Source organism: Dinoponera quadriceps, unplaced genomic scaffold (genome assembly GCF_001313825.1).
Source record: "Dinoponera quadriceps isolate SergipeBrazil2010 unplaced genomic scaffold, ASM131382v1 scaffold777, whole genome shotgun sequence".
Classification (NCBI taxonomy): domain Eukaryota; kingdom Metazoa; phylum Arthropoda; class Insecta; order Hymenoptera; family Formicidae; genus Dinoponera; species Dinoponera quadriceps.
In genome coordinates, this window is record NW_014555488.1 from 2,113,564 (window position 1) to 2,131,443 (window position 17,880).

Genomic DNA, 17,880 nt, shown 5'->3' on the forward strand with positions numbered 1-17,880 from the left:
TAAGCAAGCATATTTAATCTTATATGAAAATAAAACTTGCTCACACAAGGGAATTTTATATAATTTCTCTAAAAATATCGTATTAAAATTATATGAGATTGATAATTATTCTTGAATAATTTGAATATGATATTTTTAGAGGGACTATATAAAATTTCCTCATGTTAGCAGGTTTAATCTTCATATATAAGATTATATATTCTTTCCTGTATATGAGAATACGAATCTTGAATTGATAATAATTCTTTTTTTCCGTGTAATGAAAGAGCCCATACAATCGACTTACCGGCTGATTCCGCACTCTCGACCGTCAGGTTTTCCGCCGATGTGGCCTTCACGACATTCTTCGCTGCTTTTTCCGTGGCTTTAGGCTCTTTCAGTTGCTTCATCAAAAGCGGATTTAACGTCGGCGAGTAGGAACTGGCCGATAGGGAGAGGCTCCTTTGAGAGATGTGCCACCATCGTCTGCACCACGTTTCCTGTAACGCGCAACAACAATTTCCGTTGTTATGCGATACTTCCACGGGTCGATGTATACATATAACTAATACGTAGAAGATTGAAAAGGAATTAACAGAGTTTAGATAATTTCCCCGAGGAGGAATGTACAAGCTACAACCTTGTGTCCTGATAATTACTTTATGTTCACCGCGTAAATTGGATTTCTAACAAATGAGTCCCGATAAACGCGACATTCCGACTATTTATCAACATATTTCATTGGAACTTCAAAGTTTATTATTCAATGTTATCCTCCGAATGGTTTCATTTCCGCCGGCAGATCAAACGAAATTAGATAATACAGAGCGGATGCGCCGACAATTACTTCGCGTTTGCTGCATGTTTCGACTCTTCACCAAACAAATCTGGGCAAAATGCGATTTATCCTGACTATTTATCCTCATATTTGATTTGAGCTCAGAACTATTCATTTAATGTGATCTCCCGATTGTTTCAAGCGGTTTATTTTCACCGGGAGCTCAAACGAAATCAGATAAAACGGAGCGACTTGAAGCCCCGGGAGAGTGTCTCGCCATCCTGCATTTCGATAGCGCGCCACATCGGTTCTTCAAGAAAGATCGTGACTTTGAGGTAAACGCAGGTGTGGGCGATGCTGCTTTCGAGAGCGAGAGATAAATTATACATGGGAATACATTTTAGGGCGCCAACCGAAGCGCGTTTCTCTTCTAGCTCTGCTCGCCGAACAACCTTGGCTGGCTGCACGTAAGTGCGCCATATGTGACAAGCACAGGACGCGCCATTTTGGGAACAAATGTCAATGTGAAATTGCCTTGCTTGATTGAAAAAGAAGAGACATTTTTCTGTTGTAAGGAGAGATATTTCTACCGAGATACTTCGGGCCGTTCTAATTCTATCCATCGTGGAAGAAACTTCAAAATTTCAGCGATACAGCAGATATGTTAATATCCAGATTTAGTTAATAATAATAATAATAATAATAATAATAACGGCTGACATTCCCAGCACAAAAAATCGAGATGAAAACAGTATCAGAATTAAATGCTAATTAAATGCCACACGCTCGATTTTATTGCTCGAACAATTTAGAAAGAATTCGCAGTCCAAAATGAGGGTGCAAGTATACATTGATCTAACAACCACACTGTTCTACAAGAAATAACTAAATCAAAAAATAAATATATTACAATTTAATGCTCTTTAAGAGGAAGAAATAAAATTGAAAGATATTTGCCTTAGATAAAAAAAAATGCCATTCGATAAATAAGGCATACACATTCACACGTATACACACTATTCTATATTCACAATAATAAATAGTTCTTTAGAAAATAAATTTAAAAATCTTGGATTTAGAATCTGATCATGCCAATTAAATTTCATCGCTGTCATAACAAATATGCAGTAGCAACGATGGTTTCTAAATGATTTTTCTCCGTGTATTCTGGATGGTTTTTCGATTTCCGGTCTTATGATCTTTATTTCTATTTTTCATATCAGGGGCTGTACCAAGCTCATCAGATATGAGATATTGTTAATTACGAATCTGAAATGTAGTCGACGTATCCTCTTGTTACGCGCAGACACAGCGGCGGACCTTTGAAGTTTCCATTAACACACGTGAAGGATGCATATATGTGCATTTGGTATGCGGATTCACGTCCTCGATGGCAGCACTAGACGGCACTACTAGGTATTATGCAGGCATTATGAAGCACTGTGTAGCATCGCGCAGCGTCCGTCTGTACATCTCGACCGTCGACACGTTACGTATGCATAATCGATTGCATAAATGTTTTAACGGCCGCACGGAATGCTTATAGCCACGAATGAAAAATTCGATCGATAGAGAGCCCGGTGTCGCGCCGTTATTAAATTTAATACGAGTCACACCGAGTCATCAATACCGAGAAGCGTCGCTCATTACCCGGCCGTTATTATGCGGCGTCTTTGCTAATAAATCTTAATGTCGATAAATCTTAAAGCCGCGCTATGGAAGAGTCGTTTCGTAAGAATAACGTAACCATATAATCGTAATCGGGGACAAGAGGGTATAGGCAGTTGACGAACACTTTACTGCGCCTTTTTCCGCGAAAGCTCGCGGTTTCTGAGCTATCACATTCCTCGGCTTATCGAGAGCTTTGCGCTTTTATCTGTCTCGGGGGGGTAGAAATAGACTCTGAACTCTTAAGATATAACTTGTGTGTGCACACGCCGTTGTGCGTCGTCCGTTTACAATGTACTCGGAAACAAACATCCACAAGGCACAAGGACGGTACAAAGACCACCCAGGGAGAGAGTGTGTCTCTCCCAAGCTCGCGGGAAACACATCTTTCACAAGTCGCGTACTCTTCACGGCCCGTTGCAAACGGTATTTCTAATTATAGTATCCACCCAGAGTACTCAATGTGTGCCCACCGCATGCCCATGAGCAGCAGTTGCCTCCGGCGGGTTGCTCGTCCACCGAAATAGAAAGCTCAAATATCAGGATGTCATTCGCGTGGACGCAGCGAGCGCTGCCAAGATTTTATCGATGATGATTTCTCGGGACGCATAATCCCGTCCTGTTTCACGAACAGATGCGACTGATATGTCATATTTATCACGCTCGGAAAGCGAACCGCACCCCGGTGGCCCGGCCGATTTGATCTGCTGACGAAGCTGCAGCAGACACGGAATTTCACATTGAGCGGTGGGTTTCCCCGTGGAACGCTGAACTTCTGAAAGGACGACCATCGGCCACGTGTCCGGAAAATCGTGTCGGTATTGGCCATTCAATATCCCTGCATTCCATACATATTCACCGTCTCGTGACTTTTCTTGTCTCATGCATTATTAATGGCCCGGGATCGGGTGTCCATACATATAATATATTAGTACGAATTTGCGCGCAGCTCTCGTCTGGCTTTCGCACGGAACGCTGTTCCGGTGAGTTCGAGTAGCCGGAAGTTGCGAACTACCGCGATGATATAAAACTTCTGCGGCAAGCGTGCGTTATTTCGCAGCTTTTCATTAACATGTAACTCTTTAATTCAATTCCGCCTGACTTGATATCTCTCCCTCTTTCTCTGTCCGCTCGACTTTCGCGTTACAACTCAGTTTTAACTTGGCCGGGGTTTCGAATCGGGTCATCGTTTTTCATCACGCGACGCCGGCGGACGTAGCTGAGAGCGCGTAGTTCCCTTGTAATTGGCGGCCGTCGGCGAAAGAAGACGACGGGTAATTCGCTATCGTTACAAAAGATACGGCGTATCTGTGAAAATATTACGCTACCTTTCCGCGCGTACATGACGCGAGTTACAGAGGCGGGAGAATTAAACAAGAAGATTCGTTGCCGAAGCGGAAATTCCTGCAGGGAGTGATTTTCTTGCGACGCAACCGAGAGACGTAAAAAAGGCCAATTACGGAAGGAGCTTTCTCCAACGCCTCGAGATAACTGATTTCATGGCGATAAAGAGGATAACCCCGACATATCCTTTTGCGTGATCGCTCTGACGGCGTTTCCCGATAATTAATCCTTCGCCGGCTACCTGGCTGGCAATTTGATGGCACAGTTGGTTAATTGATTGGAAATTTTGGGAAAACTAATAGACAGCGGAGTTTAATACTTCCTTGTTAAAAACTTAGGGATAATGAGATCACGTGCGCGTAAAGAGGCCGATATCTAACTTTGTTTTCTAACAAGGACAGTTGGAATACACGTTTTTGCCCTCGGCGATCCAGAATTCAGATCACGTAATTATTTCTGCAAGCGAATAATGTAGATTTTTTTCGAATTTTACATAGTTTCCAACGCTTTCAATTAATATATAGAGATTTTGTTTTTAAAATAGATTTTTCGGTGTATTGCATAGTTTTTTCAAAACATTTATTTATATGATTTCATTAAATATATGAAGACTTTTCTTTGTAAATAAATTTTCTGTTTTTTTTTTAATATATTGTTTTCGATAAAAACTACGTATTGCTGCGCGTGTCACGGTTTTCCAATGCTCCTGTTCCGATTTTAATCTGTATAAAACAAGTAAAATACAATCCGACTTCTACGATGGTAAAAACTTGTAATTGAAGCTTTCATAAGTATACGAGAACTTTTTTCAAATTTTCATGCAGTCCGGAGCAATGTAAAAACTTATAGTAGCCCTCAAAGCCAGACTGTTGAATAATGGCGGAAGGACGCCATTAATACGGAAACACGCTCCTGTCCAAACAAAGACAAACATTTCGTTATTTCGCTGTGCGCAATTCACAAGTGCGCAACGTCGATATGCCCTTTCGATCAGCCTCCCCGTCACCGCCGCCGCCGCCAGCCCGTTTCACTGAGGGGCTGAAAACATTTTCCGCGCGCGGCATGTCGAGCATGCGGAGCGATGCTAGACGGGATCGATGGGGCGATGTGTGATGATAAAAGCAAGTACGCGCCTATATTTGTGTATGAAGCGGGCTTAAATCCGGCCGATAACTTGCGGCCTTTCCGCTTGTCGAGTGCGTGCGAGCATGCCGTGCCGCGCGGATTAAATTTTATCCTGCGATTTCTGCTATAAAGCGTGTATTTGCGTCCACGGAGTTGCAAAAACGCACACGGTGATTCCATTAGCTGCGCGAGCATTTAAGCTGAATTTTGGATTTTACGGGAAAATTTCGCGCTCGCTGTCCCGCGTCAAACGTATATGTTTGCTTAACTATATATGTGTGTGTGTGTGTGTGTGTGTGGATGAGTGAGTGGGTGTCGATATGATAACGCTTACACATCGTGTTCGTCCCACGCGCGCGCACATATCAATGTTCACGCGCGATTTATCCGGCAAAAAGTGGCGGCACGAACTTTCGGCGCGCATAAATTGGAAAAACGTTTTCCGATGGCGCGAAGGGGGACATCCGCTGACACGGGCTTATCCCGCGTCGCCTTCGAGTCTTGCCGCGGATAAACGGATGAAGCCGATACCGTTGGAATCGACGTAGTTAACTCGTCCTATTTAAAAGTTTCATCGGTGACATTAAGCGAGGAGCGTCGCGGGGAAAACCTCTCGCACGTGTGCGCGAGGGCGAGGCGAAGCAGGGTCGCCGAGAGATAGGGGAGATGTTTTTCTCCCCACCGCGAATTACGGTTTATTCGCAACAAAAACACACGTACACGCACACACAGGCCTGTGTAAACGTACAGAGATGAAAGCTACACTTTGTTACGTAACCTGCTACCGCGAAAGCTGTCCAAGTTCCGCGGTCTGACCGCAAAAATAATTTTGACCGTACGTGTATGAAACAAACGCGCGTTGTTAAAGCCAGGAAGATAATGCATCCGTAATCGAAAGAGGATTTGCTTCCATCAAGGGAGACTGTAATCCGCGATGCTCGTGGTTCGAATTTATGATCCCCCCGCGGCTGCGGCGAATGTACGCGCTCGGTGAATAATGCGCGACAGGTCACTCAGGCGCGGTTCTCTGCGTAGCGGCGGTCTATCCCTTCGTCAAATTATTAGTCCTTCGTGTCCTCTTTCTTCTTTTTTCTCTCCCTCTCTGTCTCTTTCTCTTCGAGTGGTTTCCAATATTGCTCGCCGCTTGCAGTTTCATCCGTATAGTTAAACCACGCGATTAAAGCTTCTTTCACGTCGATCACAGCGGGACAGGCGACATGAGCGATTATTATTATAGAGGCAAATTGCGAATTCATAGTCGAACTAAATGTACACACGCGGCACAAAGACTCCGGTCGTTAACGCGGCTGTGTAATTTATGTGTCGTACGAACGAATATTCCGTCCAACGGCACAACGGTGATCCGATTCGAATATTTTATCGGCGATGTAAGCCAACGAGTCCCAAGCGGAGAAAATCAGGAGTGTGAAATATTGGAATATTTGTACCCTCACGTACGTAAAATCGCGTCGGTGTAATTGCGTCGCGACGGGCAACGCAACAGCAATTTCTCTCATGAATTTAAAATGCATGGAATCGCTCGATGAAATATAAGCGTGATGATCCGTTCGTTTAAATCCACGCACAAACTCTCCGGAAATTCTGGTATTTTCTCTTGAAGCGAGCCGCTCTCGATGACGTATTCAGTCACGTATTCAGTCACGTGGCGCAATTACCATTCGCGCTCCTCTCTTTTTGGTCATTATTCTTGCCCGGACTGAGAAGAACAGACAAGGGGAGAGGGAGAGAGCCCGTGCGAAAACATTTGATCAATGTCGAAGGAATCGAATTTCGTACACAGATAGTCTATCCATTTGGAAGTCCGATACGGACATATGTCGATGAGAAAATCGAGTAGATTCGCGAGTTTCCAGTATTAGTCGATAATTGCAGCAGCGAGCAACTGCAAATTAGGTTACCGCGGCATCCCTATCGATGCTGTATTGTGTCCCGACGAATAATAGTCGACGATATATCGCTGAATTACCAGCCTCGTCTCATTATTGCACGCGTTTGTCTTTCATTTGTTGCGGGATGGCAAGTTGATCGACCGTTTGCCGTTTTCACTATGAGATTGTCATCGAGTTTCCGAGGGTTACCCAAATTGTTGAGACTTTCATTCTTCATTAACCCTGTGCAAATTCCATCAACTTAGAGGATTCTAACTCAGAGGATTAATGGAGAATCTCGAGATATAATATAGGAGAAGGGGATTACTGATCTACCTTCATGTTACCAATGGTTGCTTATAACTTAATACTGCTATCTGTCGCATATTGAGGCTTGAAGAAGTATTTATTCAGCCAAGGAGAAAGCATATAAATAATACATCAGCGTATGCACTCGTAGTTATTAGTTCATAATACCATGTAATCATGTGTCGCTTCTCCTCTTTTCTTCTCCCCACAAACTACACAATTAGACAAAAAAACCATTGTTTCTATCGCCCTCTCTTACTAATGCGGCTTCAGCTCTCCAATGAGAGTGCTTAGAGTCTATTCTATGTCTATGGGGCAACTGCAACATAACATGATTTCACTTTTTAGTCTGACCTGTACTTTCATGCTTGTCCGCATGCGTTGAGAAAGATACAGGCAACCCTAAACATCCGTTTGTCCCAAGCACGTTTTCCGTCCATATGCTTTACATGGCAGTACCTTTCAGTATATCTATATTTCAGTACGGCCAGCTTACTGCACCGGGAATACGGATAGGTCCGCATTCCACAGCCGTGTGAACGTCACAATGTTTACGTGATAAGACGTTGGAACGCGCACGTGCCGTCACACACACTTCGCGGAAACCTGACAGGGTGCCACTGAGTCCGCTTGAGAGGGAACGCCGGCCGAGCCGATCGAGAACGCGGCATGGCAGATTTTTATCGGTATCTCTGCTTCTAGAAAGCGCAGCGACTTCAAATAGAAACCGTTGTAAAACTGAGACTTTTATGCCGCCCCCAGATGGGCCCGCAGCTGTTCGTCCTCGAAATGGGGATCGGTTAGCAACATTCGGTTCTCATGATGGATAATATCGGTTGATTTCGAATCGAAAACAAAATTAATCTATGAAGAAAATCGAAAAACTTTGGTATAATTTGGTAATTTTACAGAGCGTCAGTCTTCTATTCGCGATAGATGTAGAATATGATTGAAAATGAGGAATAATAATCGGGAAATTTTCCGATTATGTGATATCTCTATTAAAAGTATTGTTTTTTTGTTTGTAGGTTCTATTTGACAATTAATTCTTTACATAAAATTCTGAATATCCTACATAGAAGGCTTCTGCGAGAATGTTTAAATAAACAGCATGATATTATCGTGTGCGATATCATCGGCGCGGTTATACAGTTTCCACACGACGAAATTTATGGAGAAGACGATATGGCGCGACTGCTAGCTTTTAATGGCTACTAACTTCCGCAAATACTGCTGTTTTACTATCTTTGATCGATGCATATGTATTTATATACCATACATGTATTCTCCAAGGTATAAAAAATGTAACTTGCGAAGAAGCATCAAATATATTGGTCGAACCTAGAAAGATATTTTCTGAAAACATAAAAAATATCTCACTTCCACTTTTACGACCTATTATTCTGAGAGTGGTCTGAGCACTCTGAACCCTTCAGAGTGACCCAATAACCGGAATATTTTACCTTTATCCACTGCCTGTTTACTTTTACACTGTTATTTGCGCGGTGCTTTGCACCCTCTCAGAAATGAAAGTGCGTTCCTCGTAAAAGTCACCCTTTTCTGCAATCAAATATCAATTCATTCGCTTCGTGTGATTTTTCCTTGAATGAAATATACGTTCCCCCCGGGTAAGCGTGTCAATTTAATTTTGCCGCGGAACAAACTTCCTTCATACAACGCACCAAACTTGATAACTAATCAAGACCTTGAGTACCCTTAATAAATCCGAGGTCTTTACAACGACATACTATCTCCGACTGCAATTTGAAATTTCACCGCGGGGGATAAATCTCGTAGCGACTGTTCCAATCTTCGAAATTGCTGCGGCCTTCGTATCCACAGTGTCTTGAAATTCGCTGCAAGAGGTGGTTCTACGGTAAAGCCTTCGACACACCAATTCCCGTGTGTCGCAAGCGGATTTAGCCGCGCGAACGAAGTGATAATATCGATACCGTTGGTGAATGGAAAGTTTCGATAAAACGCTTGCCGCTCTTAAACGCGTGTCGTCTGACTGACCTATGTAAAGAACTATTGTCGTTTCACTCGTCGCCCGGAGGTGTGCTTCACGATATACCTGTATGCGTGTGTGTGTTTGTGGGGGGAAAATATCGAGTTCGCTTAAGAGCGCGAGAAAACAGCAAGAATCATCCCTGTCGTAGGGGACGGTCGGGGCGAAGGGAAGGTGCAGTGGAGCAGATCGATGCCCATGGCGCCTGCCGCAGCCTCCGCAGTCTGGAGGCCCCTTGGATAACCCCGTAACAGTTACGTCAACCTGTAAACAGGGGACGCACCAACTTTCGCACAATGCTGCAAGCTCTCGTCGCTTTTAACTCGCCGAAGCGTCCGACATTCTCATTAATCGCCCGACAACAACTCAGCCACATAATCGACGTAAGCGCCTTTTGTCGGATCCGATCCGAATATAACAGCGACGCAAAGGCCGTAAGTACTTTGCTTGGGGTTTTGTCTCGGCAGAATAATGAGCAGGCTCGATTGTGCGACCGCTCTGCAGAATTTCCGTAATCGACCGAATACGCGGATCGTCGTGGATCACGTTTAAATACGTCCGCGCTGTAAATCGAATTAGAATGGGACATCGATACGTGCGTGCGTGTGTGTGTGTGTATTGATGTTAAGCTTACGCGATGATAAATTTCCGAAGCGCGAAGGTAATTATAGAAGATTGATGATTCGGTGTGCGCGCGTGTATATTGAGCGATGTGGCTCGCAAAAAATGTTATTGGCTGGTAGATTTAATTACGCTCGTCCGATAAAGCCGAGACTTGCCGAGCGAGTAGAAGCTGGCTGACGCAGAAAAAGCAAGAAATCGCACGTGCGACAAACGAAAGAGGTGGGTGTCGGGTTAAATGAAGCGGCGCGGACGACTGCTTCGACTGAACGTGCTCGCGTGAGCCTCGAGACAGCTTCCACCGGCTGTAGGAAATCTTCCCCCGAATTTTATCGACGACGGTGACACAGAGGGCGGATCTTCGATATGTCACGTGTTCATTGACAGTGCGGAAGACCGTTTCTGCAGCTGTGCGCCATTCAACCTGCTCCGCTTTTATCCTTGAACCTCCGCGCGCGACGCGACCTGGAGGAAGGCAATATCGTTTACCGAAACGACCCCGAGACGCGTAGTGAGCTTCGATACACGGAGTCGAGTAGGTGGGGCATCTCGGTCAAGGACGAACGAATATTCAGTATGTTTGCGAGGAGTCGTCCAGCTTTCAGAACTGCTCGTCCCTGCATTATCTCACGAATGATACGTTTCGCATAGCTACGCTTCGTCGAAATCGCGAGCGTCGCGCCGTATACTTTTCATCCCCGACAAACGTCGGCTCGAATGGCTCTCTCCTCGCCGTTGAGGAGTTTCGAGGACGGTTTGCGTGACACAGCGATATTCGCTAATGAGCTTTACCATCTGAACGAGGCATTGTTCGTTGAAACGTTTACGTTCACCGGCGCAAATCCGGATGAACAAGATGTCGCAATTAAGATTGGATTAGCGATGCACGCGTGCGAGGAAGGTGACGAGGGAGATGAAGCAGACGTGTCTCGCCCTTCGACGTGAGGGGAACCTTAAGCTTTAATAATATTATTCAGAACACGGCGCCGGACGTACCGTTTTGCGACGTATTCGCGCTTACGACATTTTCCAACTTGAGCTACGCCCGTATCTGGATATTCGCGCGCCCTCATTGGGATTTTTTGAGGGTTTTATCGATTCTCCCAAGTGCAATTTCATGTAGAAAGAAGAAAAAAAAGAGAAAGAAAGAAATAGGATTGTATTTTCGCAATAGATCGCGGCACATGCGTGTTGACGTTGGATGTAACACAAACACGGATAATTTCACGAACTCGAAACGTCACCGTTAGAGAATTCTGGGTTACCGTTGCTTGTGCAAACAATAAAAGCGTTACGCGTGTCGTCGACTTGTGTACAATTCAACGACACGTGGACACGTGTACGACGCGCGACATCATATGTTCGCTCGAATTTTGCACAGCTGAAATGGAGATAATACCGGCGCCGAAAAGGATCAGTGACGCGGAAAGTCGTGTCATTCGCCGAACGACAACTAACTCGCGGGACCGTTTGTCATAAGCGAGTGATAAACAAATAGTTATCTAAATGTGTCCCGATATTGTTACACACGGCGTATTATAATAATGGGTCGCGCGAATTTCACCTGTGAACTTTGATTGAATTCGCGGGCACGTCCGCGGAAATTCTCCCCGATAATATTGCGTGCATACATGGACGCGCTAAATTCGGCGTATCGTGTTCGATCGAGCTTGATTATTCGAGCCTCGTTAATTAAATCGCGAGTTCTAAGGCGCCCGAAGAGAGCTTTACACGACAGACTAATATTTCCACGTCGAACTTCGGATTAATTCCCGGAAGAAACGCGACAACGGCGACAACGGTTCGCGCAATTGATTTAGTTTAATTGAGAAACCCATTTAGAGCTAGTTTCACAACTTCCGGTTAACTTAATCCGGTGATTATTCCATTGCAACTGACCAATCGTATTTGTCGTTAAGTAGATTTGATCAGAAATAATCAATCACGGTTGACGTTAAACCGATCGGCTAAGTTAATCGGACGTGTGAAACTAATCCTTTGACGATTCAAACAAAATTCTTGTCTCGATATGAGCAAACAAATGTTTCAGTTCTCTGAACCAGAACTTCATTTTCGTTTTTCTCGTTTTAGAGGACCGAATCTTTGATTCGGAGAACCAAACTTTGGTTCTTACAATCAACTCAACAACCAAGCAAAACATTTGTTTGCCCATATCCAAACGAGGATTTTGTTTGAGTTAACTAGATAAGTTCCTCCGTGTTCTCTTGTTTCCTTTCCGTTCCCGGGAAACCTAGCTTCCCGAAAATGGCATTGTAAATGAAACACTGAATCTTGCAGGTACGCGAGTCTGCTTTCAGGATGCAATGCGTTCGCGGGGAATGAAGCTCATCCGATAAACGGTGCGGTGTCGAGTGTTATCGTCGACTTCCATCTACGGTGACGAGGCGTCAACGACACCGCGCGCGCGTCACTCGTGTCACGTCTTCGCGAGCGTCTGTCATTCGACGATGAGTCAACGATTTCATGCAGATCAGCTCCGTTGATCGGGCCGCGTCACGCTGTAAATACGAAAATAGATCCCGAGAATCCCGTTCGGCGAGAGTCGTCCCCGCATTTCTTTTCGTCGCCTCCACCGCCGCGTCGAACATCGCACGGCAAATGCGCTCGAGGAGCACCACGGTTGACCTGGTCCGCGGTGGGTTCGATCGAAGCGCGCAATCGAAGGCACAAACGAACGAAATGCTTTCCCAAGTCGGAAAATAGGTTGATCCGGGCCACGCGAGGCAATCGAGTCGCGCACTTTTCCGCGATCTATCAGTTGTCTCGCTCGCGTCTCCCTTTCGTGCGCGATGCAATTCGACGGAGGCAGCCCGGTGCACTCGCTCCGTTGGAGAGAACATTAAGCGCGACCGTTGTGAAATGTTAGTCGCGAGAGACTCAATGGAATACCGATCAGATGGGCCTCTCGTAAATTGTACTCGAGAACTGTACTTCCCCTCCTCGCGATGATGTAATGCGCGTATCTGGCGCGGTCGTGAGTCATTTGAACGATACGTCACGTGTTACGCGGTTCTCGCGAGCGGTATCGTTGGTATTACTAAATTGCTGCGCGATAACGCGCGTTCGACGATATAAAGCGTTCAACGGTCTGTTTAAAAAGGGTCACGCGGTCCGCTTTAAACTCGAGAGATGACGATTGACGGACATCGCTGGAAGTGAAAACATCGAGGTCATACCTGTGTTTAAAAATTTCAATTCTACATTAATCTTGCAAGTACCGTCGGTTTGAAGGTTTTACGGAGAACATCGAGAAAAAGAGAGAACGAGAGAGAGAGAGAGAGAGAGATGCAACATTGTACATATTACTGACCTACCTAGATGCTAAAAATGATTACTTACTGCCGTGTTCCGTCAGCCTCGTAAGAAGTACTTATTCAAAAAGTTTTTATACTCGCAGTTTTTATTATTATGATATTCCATCTGCGGTGGAACAAATTATGTAATTAACATATTGTTCCTGGAAATTAAGAATTAAGGAAAATTAGATGCAGATGAGCAGCTGAGATAATCAGATAACGAATAATTCTCAAATAAATCCTTCTTTAAGCTTCAATGTACACAGAAAGAAAGAGATTTTTTCGAATCTAGTATTCTTATCTGTTTAATTTGGATTTAATTTGGATTTATTATCGCAAATGACAATTTTATATCAAATATTATTTTGTTTCATTAGATTAAACTATGTTGTTTGCTAGAAAAAACGCTATTATTTGAAGGAAATAAAATTAAATTTTCAATCAAATAATATATTATTTATTTATATTTCAAATTTTATTGAGATTAAATCATATTATTTGATTGAAAAAAATATTAAATTAAAATTTCGTACATTTTGTCTTTCAATTTATTCTATAATTTAGAGTAAACAATATAATGTTTAATTAAACATCTAAAAGCAATTATAGGATTCCGGATTGGTTAACGCATATTCTGTCAATATCTGTTACATATCAACAGTTTATTGCATTGTTTCTTATTAAATTATGAAATTATTTGATGAGCTAAACAATTATATTTGGCGAATTAAAAATTGATTTGTTTAAATTACATAAAATTTATTAAATCCGAAGAAATCGTTCTTTCTTTTTGTGGAAATTCAGCATGCACTCTATTGAGAAGATGAAGTATGAAATAATTCCTAAGTAAGAGTGTTTCTTTTCGTCTCAGTGAAACAACGTAAGTAACCATTTATAACATCTAAAAACAGTAGCCTATACAGTGTTATATCTCGAGATTCTTCATTAGCTCTTCAAATCCCACGAGATTTACGGTGATAACGCAGAATTAAAATTCCAACTCAGGTATGCAGAACTTTTTGCACTTCTCCGTCATATCATCAATCATCGTTTAATTTTCCCCGTACAACGTCAAATGTTTGAAGAAGGAGGAAAAATTCGCATCTCCGTCGAGAGACGCTCTCACTTTGACGTGATCCAATTAAGCGGTGAAAATTTTTATATCCGTTACTTCGCAAAAAAATTGGAGTAATCAAATTCGGGATAGCGTCCGTCGCTGAAAGCGTTCCCGCGTCGACGTTCTGGTGACGTAAGGATGGGTTATATTTTTGGTGCGATGACTCGCGAGGTAGAAGTTCGAACCGAAATTTTGTTTGCGCGAGACCGTTCCATTCCGGCTGGGCGTTACATAAGAGAGTTAACTTCGAAAATTTCGCAAAATACAGCCGGATATCGTTTTTCACGAGACAGCTCGCCCGCCCGACCGAGCGAGATAACACCGGTGCCCGGCGTGTGTTTTCGCGATCGACTCAGGAATGTGGTATATTTTCTGCGTGACAACCTGAGGAACTCTGAATATTTATAAATGCCGTGGGGACGATCGTAGACCGGCGATGGATTTATCTCGCTTGACATTTAACCGAGAGGGCAGCATAGCGCGGCACGTTATCGACGCGTGTAAGTGAGGAGGCGCGCAACGTGGTGAAGTAACTTTGCGCTTCACGAAGAGCCATGCGATCCTGGAATTCACGACGCATCACTCGCAGGATCCCTGGATCCTGGCCAAGCGTCCGACACAGGTTCACGCGAGACTGTACGCGCAGCGGTTTTTCCAGCATAAACTTCGCGCACTCGATGTTTCCTCCCGTGCTTTTTTTTCAGTTAACTTAATTATTGTACTCTCGAATAACCGGAACACGAATCGGCGAACTGTGAGCACCGTTTATTTCTTGTTCATTATCACGCGGATACCGAAGCTATGTCTTGCATCCTGGACAACCGTCCTAATGTCCTTCGTCTAGTTTTGCGAGGACAATGGCTGACCCATATTTTGTCCGGACCTGGTTTCGCCCGGGCGGTGATTAACATTTCTTGCTAGGTATTTTGTGCTGTACGTTTCTCGCTATGCATCTCTACCGGGCGGGACGTTCGCGTATTAAAAGTTGATTTACTCGGAAATCGACTTTTCGAATCGGAATAATCGGAATCCGATTCTGCGAAACGTTCGTGTGTACAATATGTGTGCAAAGTATTCTGGCGTGAGACAAAGGAATGAAGGAACTTCGTCGGACTTAAATTTAATCCGGATTTGATATCACCGCATGTAATAGTAGTGTAATAGTGAATCATCCTTCGCTATCTTTTATTTAGAGAATATACAATAAAAGTGATTAGCTATGGAGCCATGTGTAATTCCTGGCATCATTGCCTTATCTGAACAAGAGCCGAAAAATGATGGGAAAAATGCAAAATAATAAAAAGAAGTTAATAAATCTCGATTCTCTGTGAAAATAATGCATTTTCGCGCCGGAAATGAACAGAAAAATAAAAACCAGCTCAAGTAAAAATTTTGATGCTTCTTTGACACTCTTAAGAATAGTTTGCCTATTTAGATGACCTAAACTAAACTAATAAAAACCTACATTAAAAAGTGAATTTAATCGAATCTACCTGACAATAGACAATCAAACACGTTTTGGTTGAAGAAAATAGAATTTCTGGTTACACCAAATGGTAGAATCAAATTTGGTTCGTGAAAATGAGAAATGTTATTTCCTCCAACTAAAACACGTTTGGTTGTCCATTGTTAGGTAGATTCAATCAAATTCATTTTTAAATGTATTTTGGCGATACTAATAACTTTTTTTCGAACTTTTAATTCTGCAGATATAATTTTAATGCTATTTTGACGCTAAAACAACGCAAACGGTAACTGAAGACATCATTATATTAAAAATAGATTTAGTAATAAGTAAAATTTGGTGCTAAAATTTGGTTAATACATGCCGACCAAATATTTGATTATTGCAACGAAATAATTAGTTTCGTGTACAAAATATACAATATATACAACTACAGCACTATATGTACAGTATATGGAACTAAATTATTTGGTTGCGGTAATCAAACATTTAGTCGATACATATTTACCAAATTTTGATACTTTGTTGCTAAACCCTTTTTCAATGTAAGATAAAATTATATTATTAGAATTTAAATTGAATTTATTTTGTTATCTTAGCTCTTTCTATGTTGTATAATTAACGGCTTAACACCGGGCAAGAGTTTCGTCTCGGACATTTGGAAAGACTATTTTTACTAAGAAGCCGCCGATCTTTTCGAATATTGAAAGCGATTCGCGCATACTGAAATCCGTGTGCGCGGAAACAGCGAGCTGATATATCGCTATTAGCCGAATGAAATATTAGCGCGACGAGCGACTCTAAAATAAATACAGTTTGGTTTACAGACAGACAGTATCTATTTTTCGCCCGGGAAATGCTGCTTTCCCCGGCGACGACACGGAAAATAGCTCGGCACGTTTCAGCTCATTTCGGTGAAGAGTGCTTCGCTTTTGTGCCGAAAATACGGTATAGCATCGCGCCCGGGAAATTAATCAAGGAACAAGGCATTATCGAAATTTCGACATCTATATTGAACGTAAAGCGCCATTGTTCCTCGCGACATTCTATTGGCCGGGTAGTCCTTCACTCGCAGCGCATTGTTTGCAAAATATCAAGATGCCCTTTGTAGTGAATTAGTATATATATACTAATATATACTAATATATTGCGCATTTGTTATGCCTTATTATTATATATATATATATATAATAATAATAAGGCATAACAAATGCGCAATAATGTATAATGCACAATGTAGATGTAATTAAATAAATCGATTCGCGCAATAATTTGCACGAGCTCCGTTTAAAATTATCTCCACATAAATATACAACGCGGTCTATAATTATATATTTTTCATTTTCACCTCGCCTCTCCGTTATTTATGTCTTTATCATTTTCCACTCAACAAGAATAACGAGTGCATCCGCACTCTCGCGGAGAACGCAATCCGGAAATGTCGCTATCAGCATTTCACGTGCTGCATTAAATGTACATCGTAGCAACATATATTCACGGACGTTGATAAGGGGAGCTGCGAATGGAATATGCATTCGACGGGGCTGATAGCGGAGATATCATTAAATTTGTCAAACACGCCGCTCGAGTACGTACGATCCGCTAAGAGCAAACAATACACGTACGTACACGTTTACTTTGCGCCAGCAACTCGCCGAATATTTAATATTAGATCAGCTGTGTGTGCACTTTCGTCGATTCTGCGAGATATTGTAATTCCCTTTGTGCTATCGACAACGACGCCGCGATAACGACTCTGACGATATGTTCGAAGATAAAAAAAAAATTCGCCTGACCGTCGCGTAATTTTCTCACTAATTGGAAAACACGTGGAAAGTTGCAGAAGAATCCGCCTGTCAGCTCTCGTTTACCCAATTAACACTCGTGTTATTTGCTGCCGACGTATTGCGGATATACTCTGCGCAAAGGAAGACGCGCGTCGACACGTACGCATATACGGATGGATGCGTGCGTACATGCGTATTCGCGCTTTATCTCGTAACCGCAACCACGGTGTTTTACGAGGCATCCACCGGGAAGACGATGACGCGTTACAAAATGTTGACATAAAGTTTCCCTTCAATTCCGCCTGATTTATACGAGAAACGGGGGTGGGGAGGGAGGGAGAGAGAGAGAGGCGGCTTGAGGTAACGAGACACCAGCAGAAATTATATTCCGTGTGACGAATGTGGACGATTACGGAGTCGTTCGTCGCCTTTTTTCCGCGAGAAATGAAAAATGACATTTCTCTTCCGTTTGT

At 43.0% G+C, this 17,880-nt stretch overlaps 1 protein-coding gene across 2 annotated transcripts in view; it reads right to left on the minus strand.

Moving 5' to 3' along the window:
* The window catches only part of LOC106744444 (calcium uniporter protein, mitochondrial), a 61,936-nt gene that overhangs the window by 43,082 nt on the left and 974 nt on the right, over window positions 1-17,880 (minus strand). The window contains exons 1-2 of one of the 2 annotated variants that reach the window (XM_014619235.1): window positions 2,023-2,087; window positions 287-479 (exon numbers count right to left, since the gene is read on the minus strand). In XM_014619235.1, coding sequence (XP_014474721.1) covers window positions 287-389 — 103 coding nt within the window. In that variant the 5' untranslated portion in view covers window positions 390-479; window positions 2,023-2,087. Of the gene's footprint in view, window positions 1-286; window positions 480-2,022; window positions 2,088-17,880 lie in introns of those variants that run through there. The other variant, XM_014619234.1, reaches the window with a different exon arrangement.